At 52.9% G+C, this 25,099-nt stretch overlaps 1 protein-coding gene across 5 annotated transcripts; it reads left to right on the plus strand.

Annotated features, from left to right (window-relative positions):
* Nucleotides 1–3,212: 3,212 nt before the first annotated feature.
* On the plus strand, nucleotides 3,213–23,529 carry BMF (Bcl2 modifying factor). Of its 5 annotated transcripts, XM_069461671.1 has the most exons (5): nucleotides 3,249–3,269; nucleotides 3,680–3,778; nucleotides 5,906–6,202; nucleotides 7,681–7,841; nucleotides 19,581–19,749. In XM_069461671.1, exons 3-5 carry the CDS (start codon nucleotides 5,911–5,913, stop codon nucleotides 19,680–19,682), a joined length of 555 nt encoding a protein of 184 aa, XP_069317772.1. In that variant the 5' UTR covers nucleotides 3,249–3,269; nucleotides 3,680–3,778; nucleotides 5,906–5,910; the 3' UTR covers nucleotides 19,683–19,749. The 5 variants fall into 5 exon arrangements, with proteins under 5 accessions (XP_069317754.1, XP_069317772.1, XP_069317752.1 ...); XM_069461653.1 differs by lacking the exon at nucleotides 3,680–3,778 and having other exon boundaries at nucleotides 3,213–3,269; XM_069461651.1 differs by lacking the exons at nucleotides 3,249–3,269; nucleotides 3,680–3,778 and having other exon boundaries at nucleotides 5,884–6,202.
* The last annotated feature ends 1,570 nt before the right edge of the window (nucleotides 23,530–25,099 follow it).

Consider the following 25,099-nt stretch of genomic DNA (forward strand, 5'->3'; position numbering starts at 1 on the left):
AGGTGGGAAGAGAAAGAGAGAGAGCTTGCTGGGGCTGCACTGTGCATTTGCTGTGAGCCCAGGTAAAAGCCCAGGGGTCATTTGTTCCCAGGGTGCGGCTATTGGTCAGGGAGCTCAGAGCCCAGATCTGCAGCCCAGCGGGTCCTGACACTGCTGAGTCCACGCTGTGCTGGGCAGGGAGAAAGGACATAGAGGGAGGGGCCCGCTTTGACAGTGATGGGAGGTAGGGGTGAGGCTCCTGACCTCACTGACCCTTTTATCCCTGACGTCCTTCTCTGGTCCCTCTGGCTCAGAAAGCTGGGCCCCTTGCTGCTTGACCTAAGAGGCTGAGAGCACAGGAGGCCAAGCCACAGGTGTCCTTCAGAACCAGCCTGAGGGAGCAGGCTGGGAAGGCCTATGAGAGGGCTTAAAAGAAATATCACTAGTGGGTATGATCCTCCCCCTTCCCCCGGCACTTGCAAACTGCCCAGACCCACTAAGATAACCTCCTGGTGCTCCCCAGTCCCATTTCTCTACAATGGTGATTTTTAATACCTTTTATAGGTCAGGTGTGGTAGCTCAGGCTTGTAATCCTAGCACTCTGGGAGGCCGAGGCAGGAGCATTGCTTAAGGTCAGGAGTTCGAGACCATCCTGATCAAGAGTGAGACCCCCCCTTCCCCATCTCTACTAAAAATAGAAAAATTAGCCGGGTGTTGTGGTGCATGCCTGTAGTCCCAGCTACTTGGGAGGCTTAGGCAGGAGGATTGCTTGAGCCCAGGCATTTGAGGTTGCTGTATGCTAGGCTGACACCATGGCACTCTAGTCCAGGCAACAGAATGAGACTCTGTCTCAAAAAACAAAAACAAAAACAAAAAAACCCCCCACCTTTTATAGAGCCACAGTCCCCTTCAAGAAACTGTTGTAAGCTAAGGAGCCACCCCCCCCACAACGTTTGTATTACCCACAAACACAGTTTAGCCAGCTTTAGAGGTTCATAGACCCTAAAGCTCAGGACCCTGATAAGCTGGTGATCCCAGGTAAAATCCCTGCTCTCCCAGTTTCCTTATCTTGTGGACCCAAATTCAGCATGCAGGGCTGTGATGAAGCAGAGCTTTAGCCTCTCGAGTGGGTCAGGAGAGCTAGGATGGCCCCCTCCCCTCAGGGCCTGTGCTGTCCTAGAGAGCAGATTCAGAGCTGCTTTGTCCTTCAGTTCCACTCTTGACCCTAAGGACTTCCCATGGCACTGCTGGCCAGCCTGAGATACTGGCCCAGAAGGAAAGCCAATGACAAGAGAAGGATGGAAGCAAGGTGAGGAAGGAGGTCTGTGCTTGGGAAACCATGGAGGGCTCCCAGTTCCCTTCACGGAGGCTGGGCTTGGTCTCCTCATCTTCCCACATGTGGCACGAGTACAAGGTCACCCTGACCAGCTCTGACATTCCTGCTTGGCCAAGTGTCCTGGTAAAATAATATACCTCCTTTTGGCTCCAGCACCTCTTGCTGGACATCTGTCAACTCCTGGGGGAAGTAGGCTGCTGGCCAACCTTGAATCTCCCCTCTTGCCCTTTTCCCTCTGTTTCGTCCTGTGGGGTAGTATTTTCCTACTGTAGCAACCACAGCCCTCAATATGCCTGATTCACTCTTTTTCAGGTACACTCTGAGGGAGCTAGGGAAAGAACGGGTAGGAAACAGGTACAAGGAAACTTCAGGCTCCACTGGGTTGAGCGTCCCAGCTCCACTTAAATTTGTCTGAGTTTACAACCCAGGAGAGCAGCTTGCTGGGTGACAGCACTGCCCAGTCCCACTGACCCCGGTGTGTCAGGCTTCCATCTTCTCTCACCTAGACTGTTGCAGGGACTGGCTTCCTCTCACTGATTTCTGAACTCATCATTTATTGTTCCTAAAGTTCAGGCTTGGTCCAGTCACTCATCTTCAATAAAATCTTTGCTGCCTCTCCTTTATAAAATACAGATCCCTTAGCCCAGCATTCCAGGGACACTTTTGTAATCTGACCTGAACCTCCCTGCCCATGCTGACCCTTTCTAAATACCAGTGTGCCCCCAATGATCCAGTCATCCAGCCTGCCCCTCCTCCCTGGACAGGCAGGCTCTCCAGCTCAGTACTTTATTCTGCTGCCCCTAGGCCTGGGCTGCTCTACCTGATTTTCCTTAATGAAAAATTTTCCCATTCAACTCAAAAGCCGTCTCCCTGAAGCCTTCGCCAGTCTTTGCGTTGGGAATTTTTCTGCATCCCTCAGCAGTCATCATTCCCGACACTTTCATTAGTTCCAGGACTACCTCTCATAGTAGATTGTAAGCTCCCTGAGGGCAGGCACTGGGTTGTTTTTGACACGTAGCCCAATACCTGACACAAAGTAGGTACCCCCAAACTGTTTGGAAGTAGCCCATATACTCCCTTGGGCGATCTGCAGTACGTGGTGTTCCTGTCCTGGCAGCCCCAGCAGTTTCTAGCTGCTGCCATAAACGGGATGTGAGGCAACTGTCCAAGCAGCGCCCTGCATTCTTGAGCTCTCCTCTCCTCGGCCAGATGCTAATTTTGCCAGTGTCCACATTCAGTCAAGAAGAGGATGTGAGGGCCCCTTTGGATGCGTTTGACTCGAATGTCACTCAGTAATAGTGCCAGCACACGTGTTCTCCTGCTTCCTACAGCTTTGGGGCTGGACTTTTCCTCTGACCCGCCCGACAGGCGGGAGGAGCTTTGCCACTAGGCTGGGATCCACTGGGATCCGCACCTTGCACCCACTAGACGCTCTGGCCCCGTCTAAAAAGCTCCCCGCCTCCTCCTCCCCTTCCTTTCTGAATGCGCAGCAATTATTCTGCCCATTGCCGAGGAAAAGAAGACAAAAGTCACTCTGGCGCCCCCTCTCCCTCACCTAATTGACACGACTCAGACTCAGGGACTCTCTGGCGCTTCCAGAGCCTGCGTCAGGAACAGAATCCGCGCGGGCGCCGGCGCTCCAATAGCGCTCTCTGGCAGGGGTCGGAATTTTGCTCGGCCCCTTGTAATGTTTCCAAGGGAAGGTTCGCACATTCGTGACCGTCCCTGGCAGCCGCCCAGCCCGGGACCTGGGGCTCCACTCGCCATTGGCCAGTCATCGGCGTGACGCACCGGGAGGCGGGGCCTCATCAGCTGTTTGCGGGATGCCCCGAGCGGGCGTATTTTGGAAACAATACCGCTCCGTGCGGAGTGGCCTCCTCCCGCGCCGGCCCGTGCCCGCTGCCGCCGCCGCCCCTGCCCGCGCCGCCCGCGGCCCGCCGCCCGCCGCAGCCCGGTGAGCGCCCGGGCGGCGGCCGGGGGCCGGGCGGAGTTGGATCGCACCTCCTCGGGGAAGTGGGGAGCAGAGTCGCGCCGCGCGTGGGGGCCCGGGAAGGGTTTGGGCTGCGGACGTCTGGGGTGACCATGCAGAACTGGGGTGCTGGGGTGAGGGAACGGGGTGCGGAGCCCCTGGGCGCGCTGTTCCAAGAGGGAACTTGAGTGTAGCCTTTGGGACTCGAAGAAGTTGGGTCCATGTGGGCAGGGGACCCGGGGTGCAATGCTGAGCCGATCGGGGCGCCCGAGCACCGCCGGCCTCTGGGTCTGATTTTGGGGTAGGTCCGGGAGTTGTGGGGCGTCCTGCCTCCCGGCGGAGTCTGAAGGCTCCTCTCCTTAACAGCTGGGCTTTTTCCCTCCTTCCCAATCGAGTCTGGGCGCCAAGCCCCAGAGCGCTCATCACGCTGGACCTTGGCGCGGAGCCCTGGCATCACGACTCGGAGGCCGAGACTCTCTCCTGGAGTCACCCAGGTCTGGGGGGCGGGGTGTGTGTGTGTGTGTGTGTTTCTAGGTTTTAGCCACTGTTGAGGCTCAGGGTGTCTGGCTGCTGCCTTCAGAAAGGAGGAAGAGTCTAAGTTCAGCATCCCTCTTTGAGCCCTTAAGGGCTGGGATGGCTTCAGCAGGTTTTAGTTCCCCTTGCTAGGAATAAAGCATTCCTTGGCAGCGTTCTCGAGAAGTGTCCCCCTCCTACCAGTCTGGACATCACCACTTCAGCTCAGGGGTGAGGGAGGAGAGGATCTCTTCACCCTTTCCCAGCTGACACTTGGCCTTGCCCAGCACCCCTTCAGGGGCTCCCACCCACAGGAAAGCCACCTGTAGTTCCTGTGGAGAGTGGGAGGGCTCCCCAGGGCTCACAGAGCCACACCCTCTGGCTGCACCTCCCCCACTGCCCAGTCCAGGCAAGGGTTGAACTTTGGGGCTTTGCTGGGAGGAGGAGGGGGAGGTGATAGGCTTCAAAGGAAAAACCAAGACAATGACTCCTGCTTGTGATTGGCTTGGAGGGCCCCTTCTTAGGTTGGGATTGCCAGCCTGCAGAGAGGAGGTTGGAAGGCAGGAGGGGAGCCCCTGCCAGGTGACTGGCAGGACAGCACTTGGTCCTTTCATCAGGAAACTGTTTCCTGTTACTGATAAGCTGGAATACAGCCGCCCCCCCCACCACCACCCGCCCCTTTGGAAACACTATCCAAATAACACCATGTGTTTGCTTTGCCATCCTAGCAGGCATCTCCTCACTCTCCAGGGAAGAGGGCAGAGACAATACTATAGATAGCTTGGGGACTGGGTGGGTGGAGGGAGAATTAAAGCAGACACCTCAGAGCTTGCATATGGGAAAGGCAGGATTTCTGAGTTTTACTCGGATTCCTTTAAGTACTTCCCAACCCACAGACCATTTGGCTTGTTCTTCAAAGGCAAGAGACTGTGGGACAGAACTCCTGGAGATCTCTAATTGAGTCTGACAAAGATGAACGTTGTCTCTCTGTATCCTTAACCATTCAAGTGGTTGCTGCTTCTGGCTGCTCTGGGGGCCCTAAGGGGTTCATGGTATGTGTGTATGTGTTGGGGGCTGGGTTGGAAGCTCAAGATGCTGAGTGGCTCCAAGCTCAGACTTCCAAGAGCCATCAGGTAGAGCAAAGAGGAACTTCTTTGTCACCAAGAAACTCACATCAACAACCTGAATAGTATAGGCAGTGAGTGAGGTCATAGAGAGAAGGCTGAATTTTACTTCCTTCTGTGAGACAGATTCCACCAATCTCAGGTTAAGCTCTGACAGGAATGGTAGACTGTGGGGATGAGGATTTGAAGTCCTGGAGACTAGTGAGTAGACTGCGCTGGGGGAGGCTGGACCTTTGCTGGAGGCTGGACCTACCCTCTAGGCCAACCTGTAGTGGGCAGACAGCTCTACTCTGCTCGAGGCAAGCTGAGAGGGCAGCTGCAATGGCTAACTTGGGTCTTTATCTCCTCTCCCAGGACATACTCTTACCACATTGCAGAGCCTGTTTGTTGTGTTGTGCAAGCAGGGGGTGGAGACTAGAGTAAATGGGCAGCAGGGCGGGGCTTAGCAGGTTTGGAGGGAACCTGGCTGCCCTAGGATTGCTGGCTTTTGTTTTTGCTACTGAGTCTGGAGCTCAGCTCAGACTGAAATGAGAGCTTGGAGATTTCGCCTTAGGGTGGTGTTTGTGTGTGTATGTCTTGTGAGCACTGTGTGTATAGCTAGCCACGGCCCCCTTCTGCCCTCCCAAAGCCACTTACAGAGGCTAGTCTGGTTTACGCTTCCCAAGTACCCTGCATGCTTGTAGCAGCTGATCCGGTCCCTGCTGTTGCTCACAACCTTCAGAGTCAAACTTCATGACCAGCCTAGTTTAGAAAGGGGAGGAGGTGTAAAGGGTGGTGCTGGGTAGCCCCAAGGAAGAGGTGTAAATTGTCCCTCAGCATTGAGGCAGTCCACATTTGGGGAGGGGGTGTCACCCTTGGCTGTGCTTTATTACCGGGGTTGTATGTCATATGTACAGGCCCTGCTCTCTCAAATAAGAAGGGGGAGCGGGAAGGGGGGGAAGGGGGGCGGGGCAGCATCCTATATGCCTGCATTTTCCCTAACAGGGGAGATGGAGCCATCCCAGTGTGTGGAGGAGCTGGAGGATGATGTGTTCCAACCAGAGGATGGGGAGTCGGGGACCCAGCCTGGGAGCGTGCTCTCTGCTGACCTGTTTGCCCAGAGCCAGCTGGACTGCCCCCTCAGCCGGCTTCAGCTCTTCCCTCTCACCCACTGCTGTGGCCCTGGGCTTCGCCCCACCAGCCAGGAAGACAAGGCCACCCAGACCCTCAGCCCAGCCTCCCCGAGCCAGGGTGTCATGCTGCCTTGTGGGGTGACCGAGGAACCCCAGAGACTCTTTTATGGTGAGTGCTTTTAGCCTCAAGACTCTTCCCACAGAGATTGGGGGAAAAGAGGGGACTTTCCCTCCCCAAACCTGCCCTTTGCTATTTCCTCCCCCAAACTGAGCAGCAGGGGCTGTTGGCTCCTCCGCTCTCAACCTCCTGCTTCTCTGCTTATTACTGCGGCTCACCTGTGCTCCTTGGCCCCCCAAGGGGCAAACTGCCTTGCACTTCTTTCTGCCCTTTTGTCCCTTCCTGGAGGAATCCTTGGTCCCATGGGATCTCCTTTTACATCCTGTGCTCCTTGAGTGGTCCAGCCTTTTATGTCCTGCTAATGATTTGCCTTCCATAAGGTAGCTCACGTTGTCCTGGAGAAGGCTGAGGGCTCTGTGACTCGCTATTGACATGGAAGGGGAAAACCCAGCCTGTTCTGGGAGGGAAGGTTCCTAAGGCAGAAGGTGGCCCCCACTTGTCACTTGGGACTTTCTGTACTTGGAAGGGGAACTGGAGAAAGAGGTTGGGCCTGCCTGGGCTCAGTGCCAGCAAAGGGGATGTTTCCAAGGCTAAATCAGACAAGACCCCTTCATTTGTAGAGTTTAGTGGTTTGTTTTATGAGAAATATGCCCTCCTCTGGCAAATGGGCAGGGTTAGACAGGCTGTTTTCTTCTTTTAGCACAATAGCTTATGGGGGAGGCCAAAGGTGTCAGGCCTTGCTATGTCTGACAGAGCAGATTGACGAGATGCTGCAGTTATTCCCAGAGGGAACTGCCCCGTGGGGCAATTGTGGCAAAGCAGTTTTGGCGGGAGTCTGAGAAGTTGGATAGGGCCAGCAGGCAGGCGGGCTGGTGCCCCTAGCGGTGGCTCTAATGCCAGCACTCGGGAAGTGTGACACTCTGATCTAGAGGTCTGGCCGGGGGCTGTCTCTGGAGAGGAACTTGGCAGTTCTGTGGGTCTCAGGAGTTTTCTCTCCCTTGTTTTTGTGCTGCTGCCCAGAGCTTCAGGAGCTGAGACCAGCCTTCTTCTAGTGCACTAAGAAAATGAAGACACTTTTTGGTTTTCTTTTTCTCTGTCCCTTGTTTGCTCAACCCAGAAACTCTGGAGAGCTGCCTCCAGTGCTTTTCCAGAGAAGGGCTTCAACCTGCTCTACATGAATAATCAATTGTGGTCAAGTGTAGCTTGGTAAATAAGAACAGAAGGTTGGCTTGTTCACCCACAACACATTACCACCCTGCCCTTTGCCACGGCACTGACAGCGAGCAGAGAACCAAAGGGATGGCTGGGATCATTCCCTTCTGTCCTCCCAGCATCAACTTTCCACACTTGGGCAGCAGGCAAGGCAGGCTGTCCACGCTTGGCCAAGTGCCCTGATAAAGGCAGGCTGGCTCCTCTCCCTTCTCATACCAGGGTTTACCCTTGGCCCCAGGTCTTGGCCAGGTGGGGCAGGCATGGGAGGTTGGAGCAGTTGTGGAAAATGCTGAGATGTGCATCCTCTGTCTTTGCAGGCAATGCTGGCTACCGGCTTCCTCTCCCTACCAGTTTCCCTGCGGGCTTGCCCCTTGGGGAACAGCCTGCTGAAGGGCAGTGGCAACATCGAACAGAGGTACAGATTGCCCGAAAGCTTCAGCGCATTGCAGACCAGTTCCACCGGCTTCATGTGCAGCAAGTAGGCATGGGGGCTTGGGGGGGGGGGCGGCTGTGTCTGCTGGGGCTGGGGGCCGAGGCCTGCTGCTCTCATCTTTTCAGCAACTCTATCTCTGCCAGGCCTCAAGGATGTAGTCCCAGAGTTTTGGCCTTGGCTATTGCAATTCCCATGGAGTGGATGGGCCCAACTGGATGAGCATCTTGCTCTCATCTCTGAGCTCCACTTTGGTTATCTGCCCACTCCCAGCTCATGCTCCATAAGAGTGGTGTCGGGAGATGCTACAGTCGCTCCCTGCGAATGGAATGGCTTTCTGCAGCCTTGCTTGACAGACTGTCCCTTCCTGAGGCCAAGATCAGGAGATTGTCCCTTATAGAACTAAGGGCAAGATTTTCAGGGTCCTGCAGTGAGTCTGGACAGTTGGGGGGGTGCCTGGCTGAGGTACAGTGGGAACCCGGTAACCAGGCCAAGGGATGGGGCCTGAGTGGGGGAAAGTGGTAGAACCGGTTGAAACCTGACACTTTCCAGCTGGGGAGGCCGCTCCTCACTGTCTGTCTGGGAACCAAGGCCTGGGACTGTGGAGAGTGTACCTCGGAGCGTCTCCCCAGACTGGCGGCCAGCCGGGCGCTCGGCCGGGTGCTTGGCCGGCAGCCTGGCACCAGCCCCGCCAGGGCGGAGCATCGCGTGTCAGTGGAGCATGTGGCAGAGTCCATCAACAAAGGAGGCGGCTGGCAGGCTCGTGCTGGAGGAGCCCTCCGTGCCACTGACTGGAGGCTGCCCTGCTCCGGCAGCATCTGTCTGGGCTGGGCCCCCAGGCACTTAACCCTTCCTCTCTAGGCTGGCTTTCTGGACGGCTTCCAAGACAGGGAGAGGAGCCTGAGGCTGGATCCGTGCTAGTACAGCCACAGCTGAAGCCAAAGGCATGCCACCTAGAAGGGAACACATTCCCTACCTCTGGGACTGTGTCCCTGGCCCAGCTGGCTGTGTGTACATGTGCGTGTATGCACATGTGTGTCTCTGTTTGTCTGTCTTTCAGGAAATCAAGAGAATAATAACCACGACTGGGCAGACCATGAGGTTAGATGGGTAACTTCAGGTGACCAGAGGAGAGTTATTGGTTGTAGTACGTTTGACTTAAGGGCCAAACCATTACCAGTGCCAGGGGAAGAGGAATTGACCTTGGGTTTCCTGAGAACAGGCCATCAGGTTAGATATGGTTAGTGCTCCTGCCAAGGAGTTCTGAGGGAAATTTGGGACTAGACCTGGACTTGGCTCTTCCAGTCCCTTAATGGTCAGGAGAGGAGGGTGGCCCTGTGCCTAGATAATAGGCCCAAGCTCTAGTCCCTATTCCCTCCTTTGATCGTTTGGTGGAGACTTGGCTTAGTGTTTCCCCTTCAGTCCATGCATGGACTCAGATTCTGGTTTTCAGTCTCTTGGCCTCCTTCCTCCCCTGGTTGTACAGGCCTAGCACTGAATGCAGCTCACAGTTTCCGGTCCTGGGGCTGGAGAGGATGGGAGGACACAGTGGCTGTGGGTCTCCTGGACTCATCTAGAAGACTATCTGGAAGGCAGCTTGCTTCATTTACAATAATCTGATCTCCTTCAGCAGTTGTTTCCCAGAATATTCCCCCATCCATCTGTGAGCCCCTGTAGGCTTGGGAGCAGGCTGGGAGGCCTCCCTTGCCCAGCTTCGCCCTGGCACAGGACCGTGACACATTCCTAGGGGCCTTCTTCCTGCCTCAGGCCTGAACAGGAGGGGAAGGAGGCCCTTATCCTAAGGTCTGGCCCTGCTTTTTGCTGGTTGGCATCATTTCTCCCTGGAGTCCTCTTGCTTTTAATCCCCTCCTCACTGGCCCTGCTCACAGACCTTCACTAGGAACTCATTCTATGGGAAGGGCTAGGCTGATAGCTTTAGGCAGGTGGAGGATTACCCCTCCTGGGACGTTTTGGCAGCTGGTTTTAAGAAGTGAGTCATTTTCTGAACTTAATTCTTATATAAACTATAGTCTAATATTTCATTTCTAGAAAGTACTGTTGCCATGCCTCCATTCTTATCCTTTATTTTCTTTCCCTGTTCTCTTCTCTCATTTTTGTAGACACAGAAACTGAGGCACTGGGAAGGAAGTTATCTAGGATTAAGTCTCTAGGATTCGGGTACAGAGTCAGAAGGCCAAGTTTGAATACCAGCTCTGCCACCTGTTAGCCGCCGGGAAGTCACTTGACCTTGCTGAGCCTGTTTCCTCTTCTGCAAATTAGAGTTCATACCACAGAATTTTATTGTGATGAATAAGTGAAAAAATACATATTGAGGGCATATAGTAGATACTTTTATTTTTTTTCTATTTTTAGTAGAGACAGGGTCTGGCTCTTGCTCAGGCTGGTCTCGAACTCCTGGCCTCAAGCGATCTTCTCACCTCAGTCTTCCAGAGTGCTGGATTATAGGCATGAGCCTATAGTAGATATTCTTGGCCCATAGTAGATATTCTTTTTTTTTTTTTTTTTTTTTTTGAGACAGAGTCTCACCCTGTTGCCCAGGCTAGAGTGAGTGCCGTGGCGTCAGCCTAGCTCACAGCAACCTCAAACTCCTGAGCTCAAGCGATCCTCCTGTCTCAGCCTCCCGAGTAGCTGGGACTACAGGCATGCGCCACCATGCCCGGCTAATTTTTTCTATATATATTTTTAGCTGTCCATATAATTTCTTTCTATTTTTAGTAGAAGTGGGGTCTCGCTCTTGCTCAGGCTGGTCTCGAACTCCTGAGCTCAAACGATCCGCCCACCTCGGCCTCCCAGAGTGCTAGGATTACAGGCGTGAGCCACCGCGCCTGGCCCATAGTAGATATTCTTGAATGCTTGTTTCCTTCTGTGTGTTTATAATCCTGATTGTCCCACACATTTGTTCTTGTTCACAGTTCATTTCCCAGTCCACCTATCAGGCTGATCCCTGACAGAGCTGCCTCCCCCAACTTCCCTCCACCTGCCCTGTCCAGATAAATCAGCATCCAGGCTCTGGTCAGTTGTAAACCTTGGCCTTATTCTTGTCTCCTCAGAGAATGATAGTCATTCCCCACCATTGTAGGTTGAGTTTAGAGAGCTGAGAGAGGCAACCCAGGAAGGAGCTTGAGTAAGCCTGACCACCTCCTTTCCCCCGGATCTAGGACAGTGTCCTGGGGCAGACGGTGGCCATTGGTGCATAGTCCTGTAGGGAGTGTGGGCTCCCTCATTTTGGCCCAATTACAGACCTCAGTTGTTCATCTCTCTGCATTGGAGGAACCTTCTCCCTTGGAGGTGTGGAGCAGAGGGAGGGGGTGCAATGATGGGAAAAGATGACATTGCGGCAAATTGAGCTTATCAAGATGACCCAAGGTGCAATAGGTTCCAAGTTCCCCTGGGTGTCAGTGTATGCAGGCCTTGTGCTCTTTCAGTATATTTCCAGGGAGTGTTGTTAGGTGGAGAACTAGCCTGGTTACCCCAGTGATCAATTACGGGTGGCTCCTCCAGATCCACCAGAAGGTCAGAGTGCTCACTGTCGGCTCTTTGGGTCTGCAGAGCAGCAAGAGAGTCAGAGGCAGAGTAAGTGGAGGTAAAAGCCTATCTGAACCTCGCCACACATCCCACTGTCCTTTGGCTGGTTCAGGAGTGAAGTTCCCCTCTTTGCTCCTTCTTGAGCTGACAAACTGTAGCAAAGACCCCGATGGTCTGCTGACTGTGGCTTACTTTGACTTGGGTTCTATGAAGGTAGTGCCATGGTGTTTCCATGTCCATCAGCCTCTGCAGAGAAGAGTGAGGGGCAGATTCGCTTCCTCACTGAGCTCACAGGCTGCCCTGGCCAGAAGGTCTGAGTCCCAGCTTCTTTCCTTTGCCTGTGCCATGGTCTCCTTCAGCATGGGCCTAAGGAGGGGCAGAAACTGGTGTCCCCTCCCCTTGGGAAAGTCTCCTGTCCCAATGGCCCATCATGACATTTGTTGGGGTATTTCTGGGCAATGTTAAGAAACCAAGGATCCTCAAAAAAGGTAGCTACTGTAGACCGTTGAGTGAGTAAAGCTACAGGAGTATTGGAATTCCTCATGATGTCAATAGCCTTTTCACTTGGACCAGAGTGTCTCCATTCAGAAAAGTTGGGTTTAGAAATTCCCTGAATTAGACTTTTTGGAAACTGAAACCTGAGAAAACTTTCAGCCACTCAGTTGAAAGCATCCTTCATTGTAATATCATAAAAAGGATCCCGGACTTGTAGGCAGATCTGGGTTAAAATCCCACCTCTGCCACTTACAGGTTCTCTATATCCATGGACAAATCATTTAATGTCTCCAAGCCTTGGTTTCCAATACTTAACCTTGCAGAGTTGATGGGAAAGGCCTTTGGGAATTATAATACAAATAGCTATTAAGGTAGGGACAGTTGACTACTTTTGGAAATGTGTTAAAAGATGACTTTAGGATTTCACTTGGACCTGACTTTATAGTTCTTAGGGAGCTCTTCTGGAAGTTGTACCCAAGTTGGTGTTCACATGGTTTATTAACTAGCAGCTTCCCTACCCAGCAGCCTGTTCAGAGAGCCCCTGACTGCTTCCTGACCCTCAGGATGCACTCCTTGCTGGTGAGTGGTTTCTTGGAACTCAGACCCTGGCTAGTGAGGTTGCTCAGGCTCTAAATGGGGCAGCCCTGGGCAGGGCCCCAGAGATTTGCCCTAGAGTGAGAAAGGTCTCTGGGGAGCCTGCCTCTGTCCCAGGAGTGGGAGGTCTACCTAGGCCAGTGCCAGGGGAAGAGTGAGCCTGGGGGAGGGGCCGCGGAGAGCGGTGTGCGTGAGAGCCAGCACTGGGGCTTGGGGGCCCTGTGTTTGCTCTGTGGCTGGCTCTGTTTATATCGCTCGCTATATTTAGCTTCTGAGTCATCAGCGTGGCAGACTAGAGGCCGAGTTCCCCACACACTCTGCACCTGACTACTCTCTTTTCCAGGAGAAGGGCCTTGTAGTTCCAGACAGTTCATTCCCTCCCCACTAAGGCAGGCCATAGGGATGGGAGCTTGGTTTTGGTTTTTTTTTTTTTTCAGAGGGTGGGTGATGGGAGGAGGGAGTTGGGGGAAGCACAAAGAAAGAAGGATAAAGAAAAATGTCTGGTTTGCTTTTTGATCCATGTCCAGTAGCCAGGAGGGCATATTTCATGTCCAGAACATGGACAGCCAGCCCGTGTGTGGAGGGGAGGGTTCTAACCTTCTTCCTTGCCCAGTTTGCCTTGTCCTGTCTGGGAAACTGCCCAGGATGGGACAAGAACAGCCAGCTGCAAAGGGCCCCAAATTGAGAGTCAGAGACTTTGGGTTCCTTCTGCATAACCACCACAGGCCCGCTCCTCCTCAGTGGCCACCGCTGGCTTTAACCAGGGCACACAGCAGGGAGCCTCAAGAAGTTGCCCAATGCTTTGATGGAACTGTTCTCAGATTGAGGGAACCTGAAACACAGAGTGAGCCCTGGGGAAACTGGGTAAAGTTCTCAGTAGTTCCTGCCCCCAGACTCTGGAGGTGCAGGACAAAGGTCTGGGGGCATGGTGGCACTGCACAACCCTGCCCTCCACTCTCGCCCTCAGCCCCAGTGCCCTCCAGTTGTGTTAGAGGAAGTCCTGATGTCTTCGACTGAGAACTGGCCAGCTCCAGGCTCCCCTTTCTGCCTTGGAGAAGTGATTGGTGTTGCCGCGGTGGCTTCAATGTCCTGTTAGCACCGCTGGCTGGTCTGAGGAAGCTCTTGGCTAGCGGTATTTTTTCTTTTTTGCCACATTGCTTATTACTTGGGCATCTGGGTCAGAAGCAGTGTGAGCATGTGAGGCGGTGGACCCACTGGGCCCAGGGGTTGCCCCAGCTTGGCGGCCTGGGATCCTGAGCCCAGTTGCCTCTGGCAGCTGTGGCCAATCTCAGCATAGAAAGTCAGGGATCTCCCCAGGACTTCACGAGTCTGCTCGGGAGACGGTGCTCCTGGGGCAGGCCCTGCATACAGAGCGTGCGGAGGTGGCTCCTGGTTTCCCTGGCCTCACCGGGAAGGGCGAACCTGCTCAGTGCCGCCACCCGGTCAGTGCTTTGCATGTGTACTCATTTAATCCCCACAGCAACCTTGTACCTTTAGACCCCGTGGCCCTGTTCTGTAGGACACTGAGGCTCAGAGAGGTGAGGTAACATGCCCAAATCACACTGTAATCGGCTGAGCTGGGAGTCTTACACATTTGATTGATTATAAAACCATGATCGTCTCACTGCCTCATCCCACTGCGCAGCAAACACGTTCCAGAAAGCAGGTACAATGCAGCTGCTGTCTATTGCCCCGCCTGGTTCTGCCTCGTGTAATTCTTAGTTCCGTGTTCTTGCTTTTCTCCCCATTCTATTATAAAATAATCGAGTACGAGGTTTATATTTTAATCATCTTTGTATCCCTCATAACTCTCAGCTCAGCTGGGTGCTTGATAAAAGCTTGCTGAATTCAACAAAAACATCTTCCCAGCTTCTTTCAAGTGGAATTTTCCGAAAGTCTCTCTTATCTCTATTCCTGTTCTAAACTGCAAGACTCTTTCCTTCGGCCTTGGCCTGGGTAGGTTTGGAGTGTGACAGGGGACAGGGAAGAGGCAGGGAAGTGGCACGTTATGAGTGTGGATCAGCCTGTAGAGTCGAGTATATGCAATTCTGCATTTTAAAGAACTGAGCGTGGCTCAGAACATCGTCTGAAGTTATAATTTCAGACCAGTTTTAGCTTTATTTCTGTTTGATCTTCAGTTAGCTCCGCCTCTGAAAGGTTTATTTTTTCTGGTCCACAGCATCGTTCCTAAATAGTTAATGATCTGGAAACAATGTCTTTAAACATACTAGGGGAGCAGTCCAGTGGTGATTTGCTTTGAAAAGGTAATACTGTTTTCATAATGTGAATAAATACTGTAATTTTTTTTATTATAAAATAAAAAGCTGACACGCCACAATAGTTTAGTGAAAGGACATGCCTTTGGAGTCAAAAGGCGGGGGTTGGAATAACCCCCTCCCAGCTGACTTACTCGGGATGACTTTTCTGAGCCCTGGTTCCCTGTCCGTGACATGGGATTGATAATGCCTGCCCTTCCTATGGCCCAGATCTTTGTGAGGATCAAATGAGAAGACAGGAAAGCACCCTGTCCTGAGAGTGAGATAGTGTAAATTGCTGTCTGGTAGATCTGCATTTCGTGTGTTAGGTTCTTTTACAGCCGTGCGCTGCTTGGCTTGGCTTCTTCCTCTGTCTCCGGGGGTGAATCTGCTCTGGCTGGCGCGTCTGGCCCACTGTGGCACACATAGCCCCCAGAGGGTGTGAATTGGGTCTGCAGAGCAGAGAGGCAGAGGGAGATTCTTATCCAGGGAGGGCAGGGAACCAGCTTTGTGCTCAAGGCAGAGGCCGTGTGGGATGAAACGGAGTTTGATTTATGTAACCCAACCTTGTCAGACACCACAGCCAGCTCTTTCAAAAAAAAAAAAAAAGAAAGAAAGACTTTTACTAGTTGGGCCTCTCCTCAGGCGAGAGGCTGATACTATCACATAAAGTACATCTTTAGACCTGACCAGACATCAGTTGTGCTGGCCTCAGACAAGTGGGTTATCTTGCAGGGCTGGCTCTTCTGTAGTCAGTCCAGCGTGCACTTGTTGAGTGCCCACAGTGTGCCCCGGCGCTTACAGGCACAGTGCCTTGCACACAGTGGGGACTTAAACACTTACCGACCGACTGCTTTCATCCCCTGACCATAGCAAGGAAGTGAGGCTGAGCCAAAGGAGACCCTCAGGTCTCTGATGCCTGCCAGTGCTCTCTTAACTGAAGGGAACGCTTTGATCCGCCATGTTAGGCCTCCTTCCCCTGGGGCATTCACCTCTATTCTTTCCTTCCATGCCTTGGTTCTACACTGTAGGCTCTATGAATCTGAGGGCCCTAGGGTAAGCTTTTTATCCCCCATAGCCCAGCCTGCCTGTATTCTAGGAACCCCCATCCTGTGGGGGGAGATCAAGCCAAATCTAGGAGAGCTGGGTCTTGCTCCGGGGTCTGCCCTTATTGATCTCAGGTTGGGTGCTGGGTGCTATGCCAGGTGTCTAAGGGTCAGAGGCCAAGCCTACTCTTTCCTGGTTCCCCCTTCCTTCTCCCTGGCTCCTCCACACCCTCTTCTGGAAGGACCCATGTTGTCTGGTGTTTTGGTGTCTTTGTGTACTTCATCCTGTTGGGTGAATGCTGACTTCCTTCCTCCTTACTGTTTCTCCCACTGGCCTCCCTTCAGGTCCTTTTTCTTTCCTTTCTAGTCAGGCCCTTTTGTTTAACTTTTAGAAAGTATTTTATTTATTGTAGTTCCTCCTAATCAGGGCATTCTTTGATTCTCTTGGTACAAGGCAGCTTGGTTTCCTTTTGGAAAATGGCCTTTGGGGGCTGCCCTGTGGCAAGGAAAGGCGAAGTGGAGTATGTGCGGCAGCTGCTTGTGCCCAGAGAGGTTCGTGGGGCTGTGGATGGGCTCCCAGCCCCTACACCAGGCTGACAGGATTCAGTTTTGGGAGCTCTGCGTTGTAGTCCTGAAGGCAATCATAGATGACGAGCTCCTCGGGGTTGGAAAAGCACCTCAGTGGTTTCTCAAAGCCGATCTGTGGCCTGGCTGCCGCAGAACCACCGGGGCAGGATTTACCTCTGGCGTGGCTGCCGGGGTAAGGTGTGTAACTCTGTGGGACAAGATCGAAAGGGATTGAAGAATGCACCAAATCATTTCTTCTAGGCTACAGAATCATGAGTGATTTTATCTCCTCCTTTGCAATTTCTTATATTTTCCAAGCTTTCTACAATTAACATGTATTGCTTTTGTGATTAAAATATACAGTAAATGATTTCTGATTTTTAAAATGTCACCCAAAGAGCTTGTTCAATATGCAAATTCCTGGGACCCTTCCATGGAGATTCTGACTCAGTTGGTCTGGGTGGGGCCCGGAGACTATGGACACTAACCCCTCAGCGGTTTAGTGACACAACTGGGTGTGAAAACCACTGATCTAATTCAATACCTGCATTTTCCTTATAAGTCAAGTGAGGACTCACTAACAGGTTGGTGGGAAATCCCAGCCTAAAGCAGGGTCCTCTTATCCCTGGTATGGGGATCTATCCACCACCCATAATGCCTTCCTCGCCGATTCATGAGCCCTAAGGACGTCACAGGCAGAGGCATGGAGGCCAGGTTCTTCCTGAGGGCCGACCGTGTGCCCTGCCTCCTGCATCGAGGCCTTCGCTCTGACAGCACTCTCCAGCCCACAGCTGCTTCTGGGTCCCCCAGCGTCCTCAAATGATGGGGGTGAGAGTACTGCCTTGCCTCATCCCTAGAGACCTGAGGGCCCAGGAAGTTACGCAGTCAGCAGGTGGCCTCTGTTAGTGGAGTTTGGGGGAAATTGAGGCATACAGAGATGGGATTGGCCCAGGCCCCAAATCACAGAATTGTAATCTCCCTTCCTTGGCCATTGAGCTGTTTGGAGATGATTTAGTAAGGAGAGGCTAGAAGGTCCACTTTGGTATAAAGAAAGGGGCGCATGGTAGCACTGGGAACCTAGTGAAAATGGGAAGGGATGCTGCTCTAGGGCCAGATTGCCTACGTTCACTCTAGTCCCTGCCATTTACTAGCTCTGTGGTGGCCGTTATCTAACACTTTCAGTTATGTCATCTTAATGGGCCTGATAATATATACCTACTTCTTAGGGTTGTTGAGAGGACCAAAGGAGTTGAATATATAGAAAGCAGCGCTTCCCATACTATAGCATAATTTAAGGTCACCTGGGGAATCTTCTGAGTCGGTGGGTCTACATTTCTAGGAAGCTTTTAGGTGACGCCAAGGTTGCTGGCCTGTGGACCACGCTGAGCAGCAAAGTTGTGGGGCTCCTGGAACAGAGCCTGGCAGCTCCCTCCGTGTTGTTGCTATTGTTATGCTCTTGGGTATTATTGCTACTTGGCCTTTTCAAACAAGCACCTGAGGAGATTTGGGATTCCAGCAGACTGGCCTCTCCAGGGATCAGTCTTTTCCTGGATTCTCCTTCTGTTCCGCCATATGACCTTTGCACCTGTCCTGGGCAGCAGCTGGGGAGGGGAGGGGGAGGGAGGGGGTCCTCTGCCCAGCTGCTACAAGCCTGCAAGTCTTCGGGTTTGCAGCTGAGTCCATTTTCACGCGGCTTTACTCTAACCAGATTTTGTTAAGCCGGGTGTGTTTCCTCTTTTTACTCATCTTTGTTTACAAAACATGAGGAAGCCATCAGTCTCCCCAGCCTGTGTCTGCCAGGCCTCTTCTGTGGCAGGCCCGATTTTCCTTCCCCTCCTAGCAGGAGCTGTGCCTCCAGCTTGCTGGGTTATTTTCCAGTCTCTTCCGCAGGGGAAAGAGGAATGCTCTGGGCGTGGATGTGGGGTAATCTGTTCACCTGGGTTGTCAGGCCCCGAGGTCAGCCTCAGTGGACACCACTCTTCTCTGTGGCCCAGGGCAGGTTCCCTGTGGGGACAGGTCAGGGAGGCCAGGCTGGGTGTAACTTCAAAGCTCTGGGAGTCAGGAAACCTGGGCTCACTGTCCGGCTGTGCCACCGATTTACTCTATCCTCTGATTTACTCTATCCTCTTCCCGTGTGACTAGGAGTAGTTGCCTGGCGGGGGCTGGGCCGTGGTCAAAGGCAGTTTAAGAGAGGGCTCCCGCTCCCCTGGACACCTCACATAAACTTGCTTGCTGCCGGGCCGCTGAAGTAATCCAAGTCCGGCTTGTGCTGGCTCCTCTCTGCACACTGGGTTTTTATTCCCCTGTCCACTGAGAGCCCTGTGGAGAGGCCCCAGCCCAGCCCTTCTGCCCTGGCAGACAAAGAGAGAACAAAGACTGCCTCTCGCATGCACCCCTAGCCCCCGGCCCCCGGGAAATGGTACCTGTGTGGGCAGGGCACCAGCCAGCAGCCTGTGAGCCACTGACCCCTGAACTTTGCCCCTGGCTTCCCAGCCTGCCGGCAGGACCTGGGATAACCTCCAGAGCGTAGTGTGTATTCTTTGTTTTTGTTTTGTTTTCAAGTATGTTCTTGCTTAACGTTTAATTGGCTCCAGTCAGTAGGAAAGCGCTCCAAGAGGGATTATTTATGGCTTACTGTCAAGAGCAGCTATAAAAAGGGCAGCACAGAGCTGGAGACGCTGGGAAGGGAGAGCGGGCAGGCACACGTGTGTGCGTGCGTGTGCATGTGTGTGTGTGTGTGTGTGTGTGCGTGCTTGCACTGGATGAAATCAGATTTTTGCTGCCTCAGCAGTGTGGTTTAAATTGAAGATTAACCCTTTGACCTTCACAGTGTCAAATCACTTGCAGATGGAGGCCCCCCCCCTTTCCCCTTGTTCTCTCTGTTACTTTGCAGTGGGGGGAGAGAGGGGGGCACTTCTCTCTTTCTCTCTGAAGCAAGTTTGTTGTTCATGCAGCTGAGGTTTGAGGGGCTCGGGAGCCAATCTGATTAAAAGCAGCACTTGGCTAAACTCTGGAAAATCCTGCAAGCAGGGGAAAAAGTTTAATCCTCTTGTGCATAGTGCACACAGAGCCTGGTCTTTTCTTTTTAATGTTAAAACTGCAATTGTTTGGGGAGAACTCAACTATCTCCTCCACACGCCACTTCTCTTTTGCCTCCCGCTTTCTCCCCCGAGTTTGCCGAACTGATAGGATTAAAGAGCCTGTAGATCACAACTTTTATTGGAAATGATAAGGAGTCCTCCAAGGATGTATTTGGGAGTTTTTTGTTTTTTTCTTTCTTTCAGCACCAGCAGAACCAAAATCGCGTGTGGTGGCAGATCCTCCTCTTCCTACACAACCTTGCTTTGAACGGAGAAGAGAACAGGAACGGGGCAGGCCCCAGGTGAGGCTGGGCTGCCCTCTTTGCATGGGGCACCAGGAACACAGTCTGGAACAGGAAGGACATCGGGCAGGACTGACACTGTGTCTTGTGGAGTTGTTTTTTGTTGTTGTTTTGTATTTTTAAAATTTCTTTTGTGTACATACGACATACCCAAGTGGGACTTCCTTTCCCTGTTCAGGGCCTCAACCAGGAATGGGGGCCTTTGTCAAACACTGTTGAAGGAGAGGCTGATTTGTCTATGACGGTGGGAACTCCCAAGGGCTCTGACAAGTAGATTCTTCAGTCTCCAGCTGTCGAAGATGACCAGTTAACAGTGTTCTCCTGGGAGTGGACTATAGTTTTTCCACAGGAACTTGGTTAAGAAATAGACTGGATTAGTCTCCCAGTTCCACCAAACCTTCCACTGGGGCGATGATCCTGACGGTCACACTGCTTTAAGCCACCAGGGCCTCGGTCACGGCCTTTCTGGCTGAGGATGGCAGCTTTTACCAGGCTGGCCAGCCAGCTCCTCGTCTGTCTGGGTTCTCACTTGGCCCAGCCAGTCCTGCCCCAAGGGCTCAGGGATTCTTGCCCAGCCCCTGTCACCTCCAGCAGACCTCAGGGAGGGTTGGGTTTCTCCAAGGACCCCTCAAATATGCCGAAAAATGAACCAAACTTCTGGATAGGCCTCAGCTCTGACTTGGTCCCACTTGGAGGCCCCAGGATTGGTCCAAGGTGCAGAGCCACCACCACCTCTGGCTGTCTGGGACTGGCTGGGTGTCAAGCACGAATGAGCCAAATAGCCAGTCAACGTGCGGTGCTGTAGCCAGCAGCTTGTGCCTTTGTCAGCTCTTCTTTCAAAAGCCCCAGCCAACAGACTGCATTCCACCCCCAGCAACAGCACCGTAGGACATAAAGGGGCAGGTTTGCAGCAGGGCTGGGAGATGTGGCTGCCCCACCAATAGGAGTCAGCCCTAGGGGACCCCTGACCCCTTGGTTTCCTTGGAAATAACATACCTCCTCCCCCATATCCCCATTCCTTTTTCACACCTAGTGGGATACAGGAAGAAGCCAGGACAGTGGCTTTGCCAGCTGAAAAGTGACTTTTAGAGTAAAAGATAATGATTAGAGTGCAGAACCATCAAAGCTGGGTACACATTCCTGTCTTCCTTCAGCTTCCGGCTAGGCCAGGAGGGCTTGCTCTGGAACCCAGCAGGACCACAGCTGCCTCTGACTTCTTCCCTTCTCTCCCTGCCGTGGCACTCACGGAGAGACTCAAAGCAGCCGGGCTGGCAGTTCTGATAGCAGATAAAAGGAATCTGTTAACCAGACACCTAGAAATTAAATTATAACATTTGCATATGTGAGAAAAGACAACATTGGTGCTAAAGGTGAAGCAAGGCCCAAAGAAAAGATGGCTTCTCTGGGCAGAGAAGGCCCTGGGGCCACCCAAGGAAATTGGAGGAGTCCAGAGTAGACTCTCACATCTGAACAAGCCCAAGCTCCTCCAGTTCTTCAGAGAGGAGGTCTTCAGTGCTGTTGAAGGAGACCTTGATCTTCTGGATGTGCTGTTGGGCAGGTTGTTCACTGCACATGGGCATCTGCAGAAGGAGCTAATGGGGGCTGAAATCCAGCCTGTGCTCTGCTCACTAAGTTGTGTCAGGCTGCTTGTGCCCAGAGGAAGGGGTGCCTTTCCTAATTTGCACAGAGGTGCCCTCTGGGCTTACAGTAGCCTCCAGGGGAAGGACCTTAAACTAAGCGCATAAGCCTTTGTTTTGTTCTGCTCAGATGTTCTGGAGATATTACCTCTTCTTGGCCAGAGTTCTATTCTCAGGGTGTGTGCCATGGTCTGTCTGCTAAGAAGATGGGTTCCTGCTTATAAGGAGAAGGAGCCAGGGACCGGGCATGAGGACTGGCTCCGGGATACACTGACCGTGGTGAAATCCAGCCTTCCCTGCGTCTGCATACCATTCTATGATGTGTATAGGACACCTGTTGTTTTCCCCTCTCCTGAATCAAGGCTGTGACAGGGAGGCTGCTGGTGTATGCCTGAGTGGCACACACCAAAAAACCAGGTTTGTTTATACCAGCCACTTTTCACCCCTCTTGGCAGACTTTCCACCTAAGCTGAGTGAGAGAGAAAATGGTCTAGACCTTGGCGCTGAGGCAAAGCCATCAGCTTTTGAGACCTTGCCGGGCCCAGGCTGGATGTGGCCTGTCCCGAGAGCTGAGCCCAGAGTCTGACAAGCCCACCTGAACATCAAGCCTGGGGCTAGGTGGAAGGTGGCCTGACTGCACTGTCCCCATCTTATGCGAAGCGAGGAACCCACAATGTTAGGTGAGCCACAACAAAATTTAAGCCCCCTACATTCCCCTTCCTTCCCCCCAAACACCCAGGAGGTAACAGGCAAAGTAGCCCTAAGAAGGAGAGAAGTTCTTCCTGGCTGGCCCCTTGCCCCTCTGCCTGGGGAGTTGGCCTCAACATTCCTCAAGTCCAGCCTCAGGAGATGTGCCCCTCCCCCAGGCCCCTCAGGCTCCCCTCCCCCGCCCCCAGGAGCTGGCTGTCTCTGGTGAGGGGTGGACAATCAGATTTAGAGGGAGGGAGAGTCTGACCTGTGTCCTGACCTCTCACCCAGCTGAAGATGTGGGGTTTTGTGGCTTGCTGAGGGTGGGGGTTGGGACAGAGACTGGAAACCTCCCTCCTCCTCCTAGAAATGCCCTGGAGGAAGGGAAGGGTCAAAACAGCCTTTCTAATTCAGAACCCTAGAGTAGGGGTTTCTAGAAGTTAGTAGACAGATCTGGGGAGGGAACTCTCCCAGCCAGACACCTGACTCCCCCAGTGAGGTTGGAGGACTCAGCCTGGCCCCTCTGCCTTGGCCTGTTTCAAAGTCTGGGCCACAGGAGAGCTGCCCCTGGGACCTTCTCTTGCTCAATCTGAAATGGAAAAAGATCACCTCCCAGTGACCTTCCTCAGCCCCCAGGAGAGTGGGTCTGTGTCCAAAGCTAGGTGACAGGCTTGTATCGAGGGCCAGGGGGCCCAGCTGACCTGTCTCACTGCCCCGGGTGGCCCAGCCCATCCATAGGCAGCTCCCACCTGCATGTGTCCAGGAGGGGGTTGTTTGGGACAGTGTAGCCAGGGCCACCATCAGCTCAAAGCCTCCAGGGAAGGATGCTATGGAGCCACTGTGACTGTCTTGTTCAGCAAGGAGCACACTACCCCAATGAGCACTTGTCATCTTTTGGGGGGACGTGATGGGGGGTGGACAGGGAGAGGGGAAAGTAGCAGAAGTGGGAGGACTTCAGTGGCCGTGGCTGCAGGGCCTCTGTGAGTCAGTGCTAGGCCAGGCTACAAAGAGCTGCAAGGTCCCTCTGTGTGTGGGTGAGGACTCTTGGAAGCAGGCCATCCTGGCTGGATGCTCTGGCTGGAAGGGGTTAACCTGCCACCCTTAGGCAGTCTTAAGGCTGGTGGGGACTTGAGGGAACAGCAGATAAAGCTGAGCTCTTCCACCGATGTGCCAGCCTCCCCACCTCCCCGCTGAGATGAAGGTGTTCAGAGCCACACGTGGTCCTGGGCCTATACTATGTCTCTGTCTCTGTGCAGGTGGCCAGCGCCTCTCCCTGCTCTGGGAGCATTGCCCAGCCTTCTCCTCTGTCCCTGGATCCGCAGGGGCTGTCGGGGGAGACCCAGTGAGAATGTAGCATTTCGTTCATTCCCAGATCGGCTGCCCTGGGACCTGGGCACTCTGCCTCTGGGAGGGGGAGAGGAGTGGGGACCCACTTTTTTTTTTAACCTGTACAGAGTCTTTGGCTTTATGTTTATGTTCTGCACCTGCATATATGTGTGTGTACATATCTTTGCCCCCATCGATTGGTACAATTTTTAATAAAATCATTTAAAGCAAAGCTGATCTTTTCTTTGTCAAGGGGTAGTAAAAAAAGCGAGGGGATCAGTTAGGAGATTAAAGACCCCTGACTTGTTTCTCGGCTGCCGTCCTGAGTTACCCTGGAGACTCTTGGCTTTTGCCGTGACTTCTTTTCCCCTCTTGGGGTTGAGAAGAGTGACTCTGATGACACAGTGAGCAGCAGAGCCCCCACGAGGTGGAAAGATGTGGACTTTGGAATCCATCGGATCCTAGTTCCAGCCTCTACCAGCTGAATGATCTTGGGCAAGTTATGTAACCTCTCTGAGCCTTCATTCTTCCACGTGGAAAATACAGCTATGCCTGCTTTGCAGGATTAGAGGGGATGTGTCAAAGGACTTGCCCAACACTGGCGCTCAGTGATGGAAAGGGCCCCTTCCCGCACACCCCGCTACCCCTTCCTTCTGTCAGGGTAGCAGCTCAGGAGGCGTGTTAGTTGTAGGGGACTGCCTCACTCGCAGTTCTTCGTAGGTTAACAATGTGTCTGACTCAAAAGGGTAATTTAGAGCTCTCAACAGAGTTCTGAAAATCCTCAGGAAAAACTATTCCGGGCCCGGCACAGTGGCTCAGGCCTGTAATCCTAGCACTCTGGGAGGCCGAGGCAGGAGGATCACTTGAGGCCAGGAGTTCAAGACCAGCCTGAGCAAGAGCGAGACCCCGTCTCTACTAAAAATAGAAAAACTAGCTGGATGTGGTGGCACATGCCTGTACTTCCAGCTACTTGGGAGGCTGAGGCAGGAGGATCACTGGAGCCCAGGAGCTGGAGGTCGCTGTGAGCTGTAATGACACCACTGCACTCTAGCCCAGGTGACAGAGCAAGACTCTGTCTCAAAAAAAAAAAAAAAAAACCAAAATAAACAAAACTATTCCTGATCCTATTAGCAGTGAGTTGTGAACTAAAGGGCCAACCCACTTCACCTGTGCTGGGCTCTCCATGATCTAGGAAGTAGTCAGCTCTCTGAGGTCCAGCCTTGGACTCCAGTTCCTACCTTCATAGTGGGTTGGAGCTCGACATGGTGCTGGATTGTCTTGTCTGACCTCTCTGTCTTATCGATGAGTAAACTGAGGCCCAGAAAGGGGATGTAATTTTCCCTTTGGGCTTTTTAAATAGCTGAGTCAGTCTGTGGGGGGGCTCACCCCATCCATGTGTGTTTCTATTTAGAAATTGCACTGCTCTTGTCCAGATCTTCAAGGAAGCCAGAACTTGTCTATTTTTAATGCCAAATAACTGCCTCTTCTCCTGTAAAACACGGCACTTCTAACCACTCTGTATTTGGACAGAGAGGTTTATTTTTACTGGAGTGTGGTAGAAGTGGGGCCTAGTGCCACGTCCGGATGTGATTCTACATTTTACTTGCTGGGTTGCAGTTGAGCCCATTAAGCAGTTCCTACGAGAGACACAGGGAGTTAGCAAGTGGTTGGTGATAGTAATGTCTCCTTTCCAGTCCTCTGCTCCTAGCTTGGTTAAGGCTGCACTCAGCTGCCCAGGCTAGAAACCCCAAGAGCTCCCCTTTGTCCTACC

Source organism: Eulemur rufifrons, chromosome 2, assembly GCF_041146395.1.
Source record: "Eulemur rufifrons isolate Redbay chromosome 2, OSU_ERuf_1, whole genome shotgun sequence".
In the NCBI taxonomy this organism is placed as follows: domain Eukaryota; kingdom Metazoa; phylum Chordata; class Mammalia; order Primates; family Lemuridae; genus Eulemur; species Eulemur rufifrons.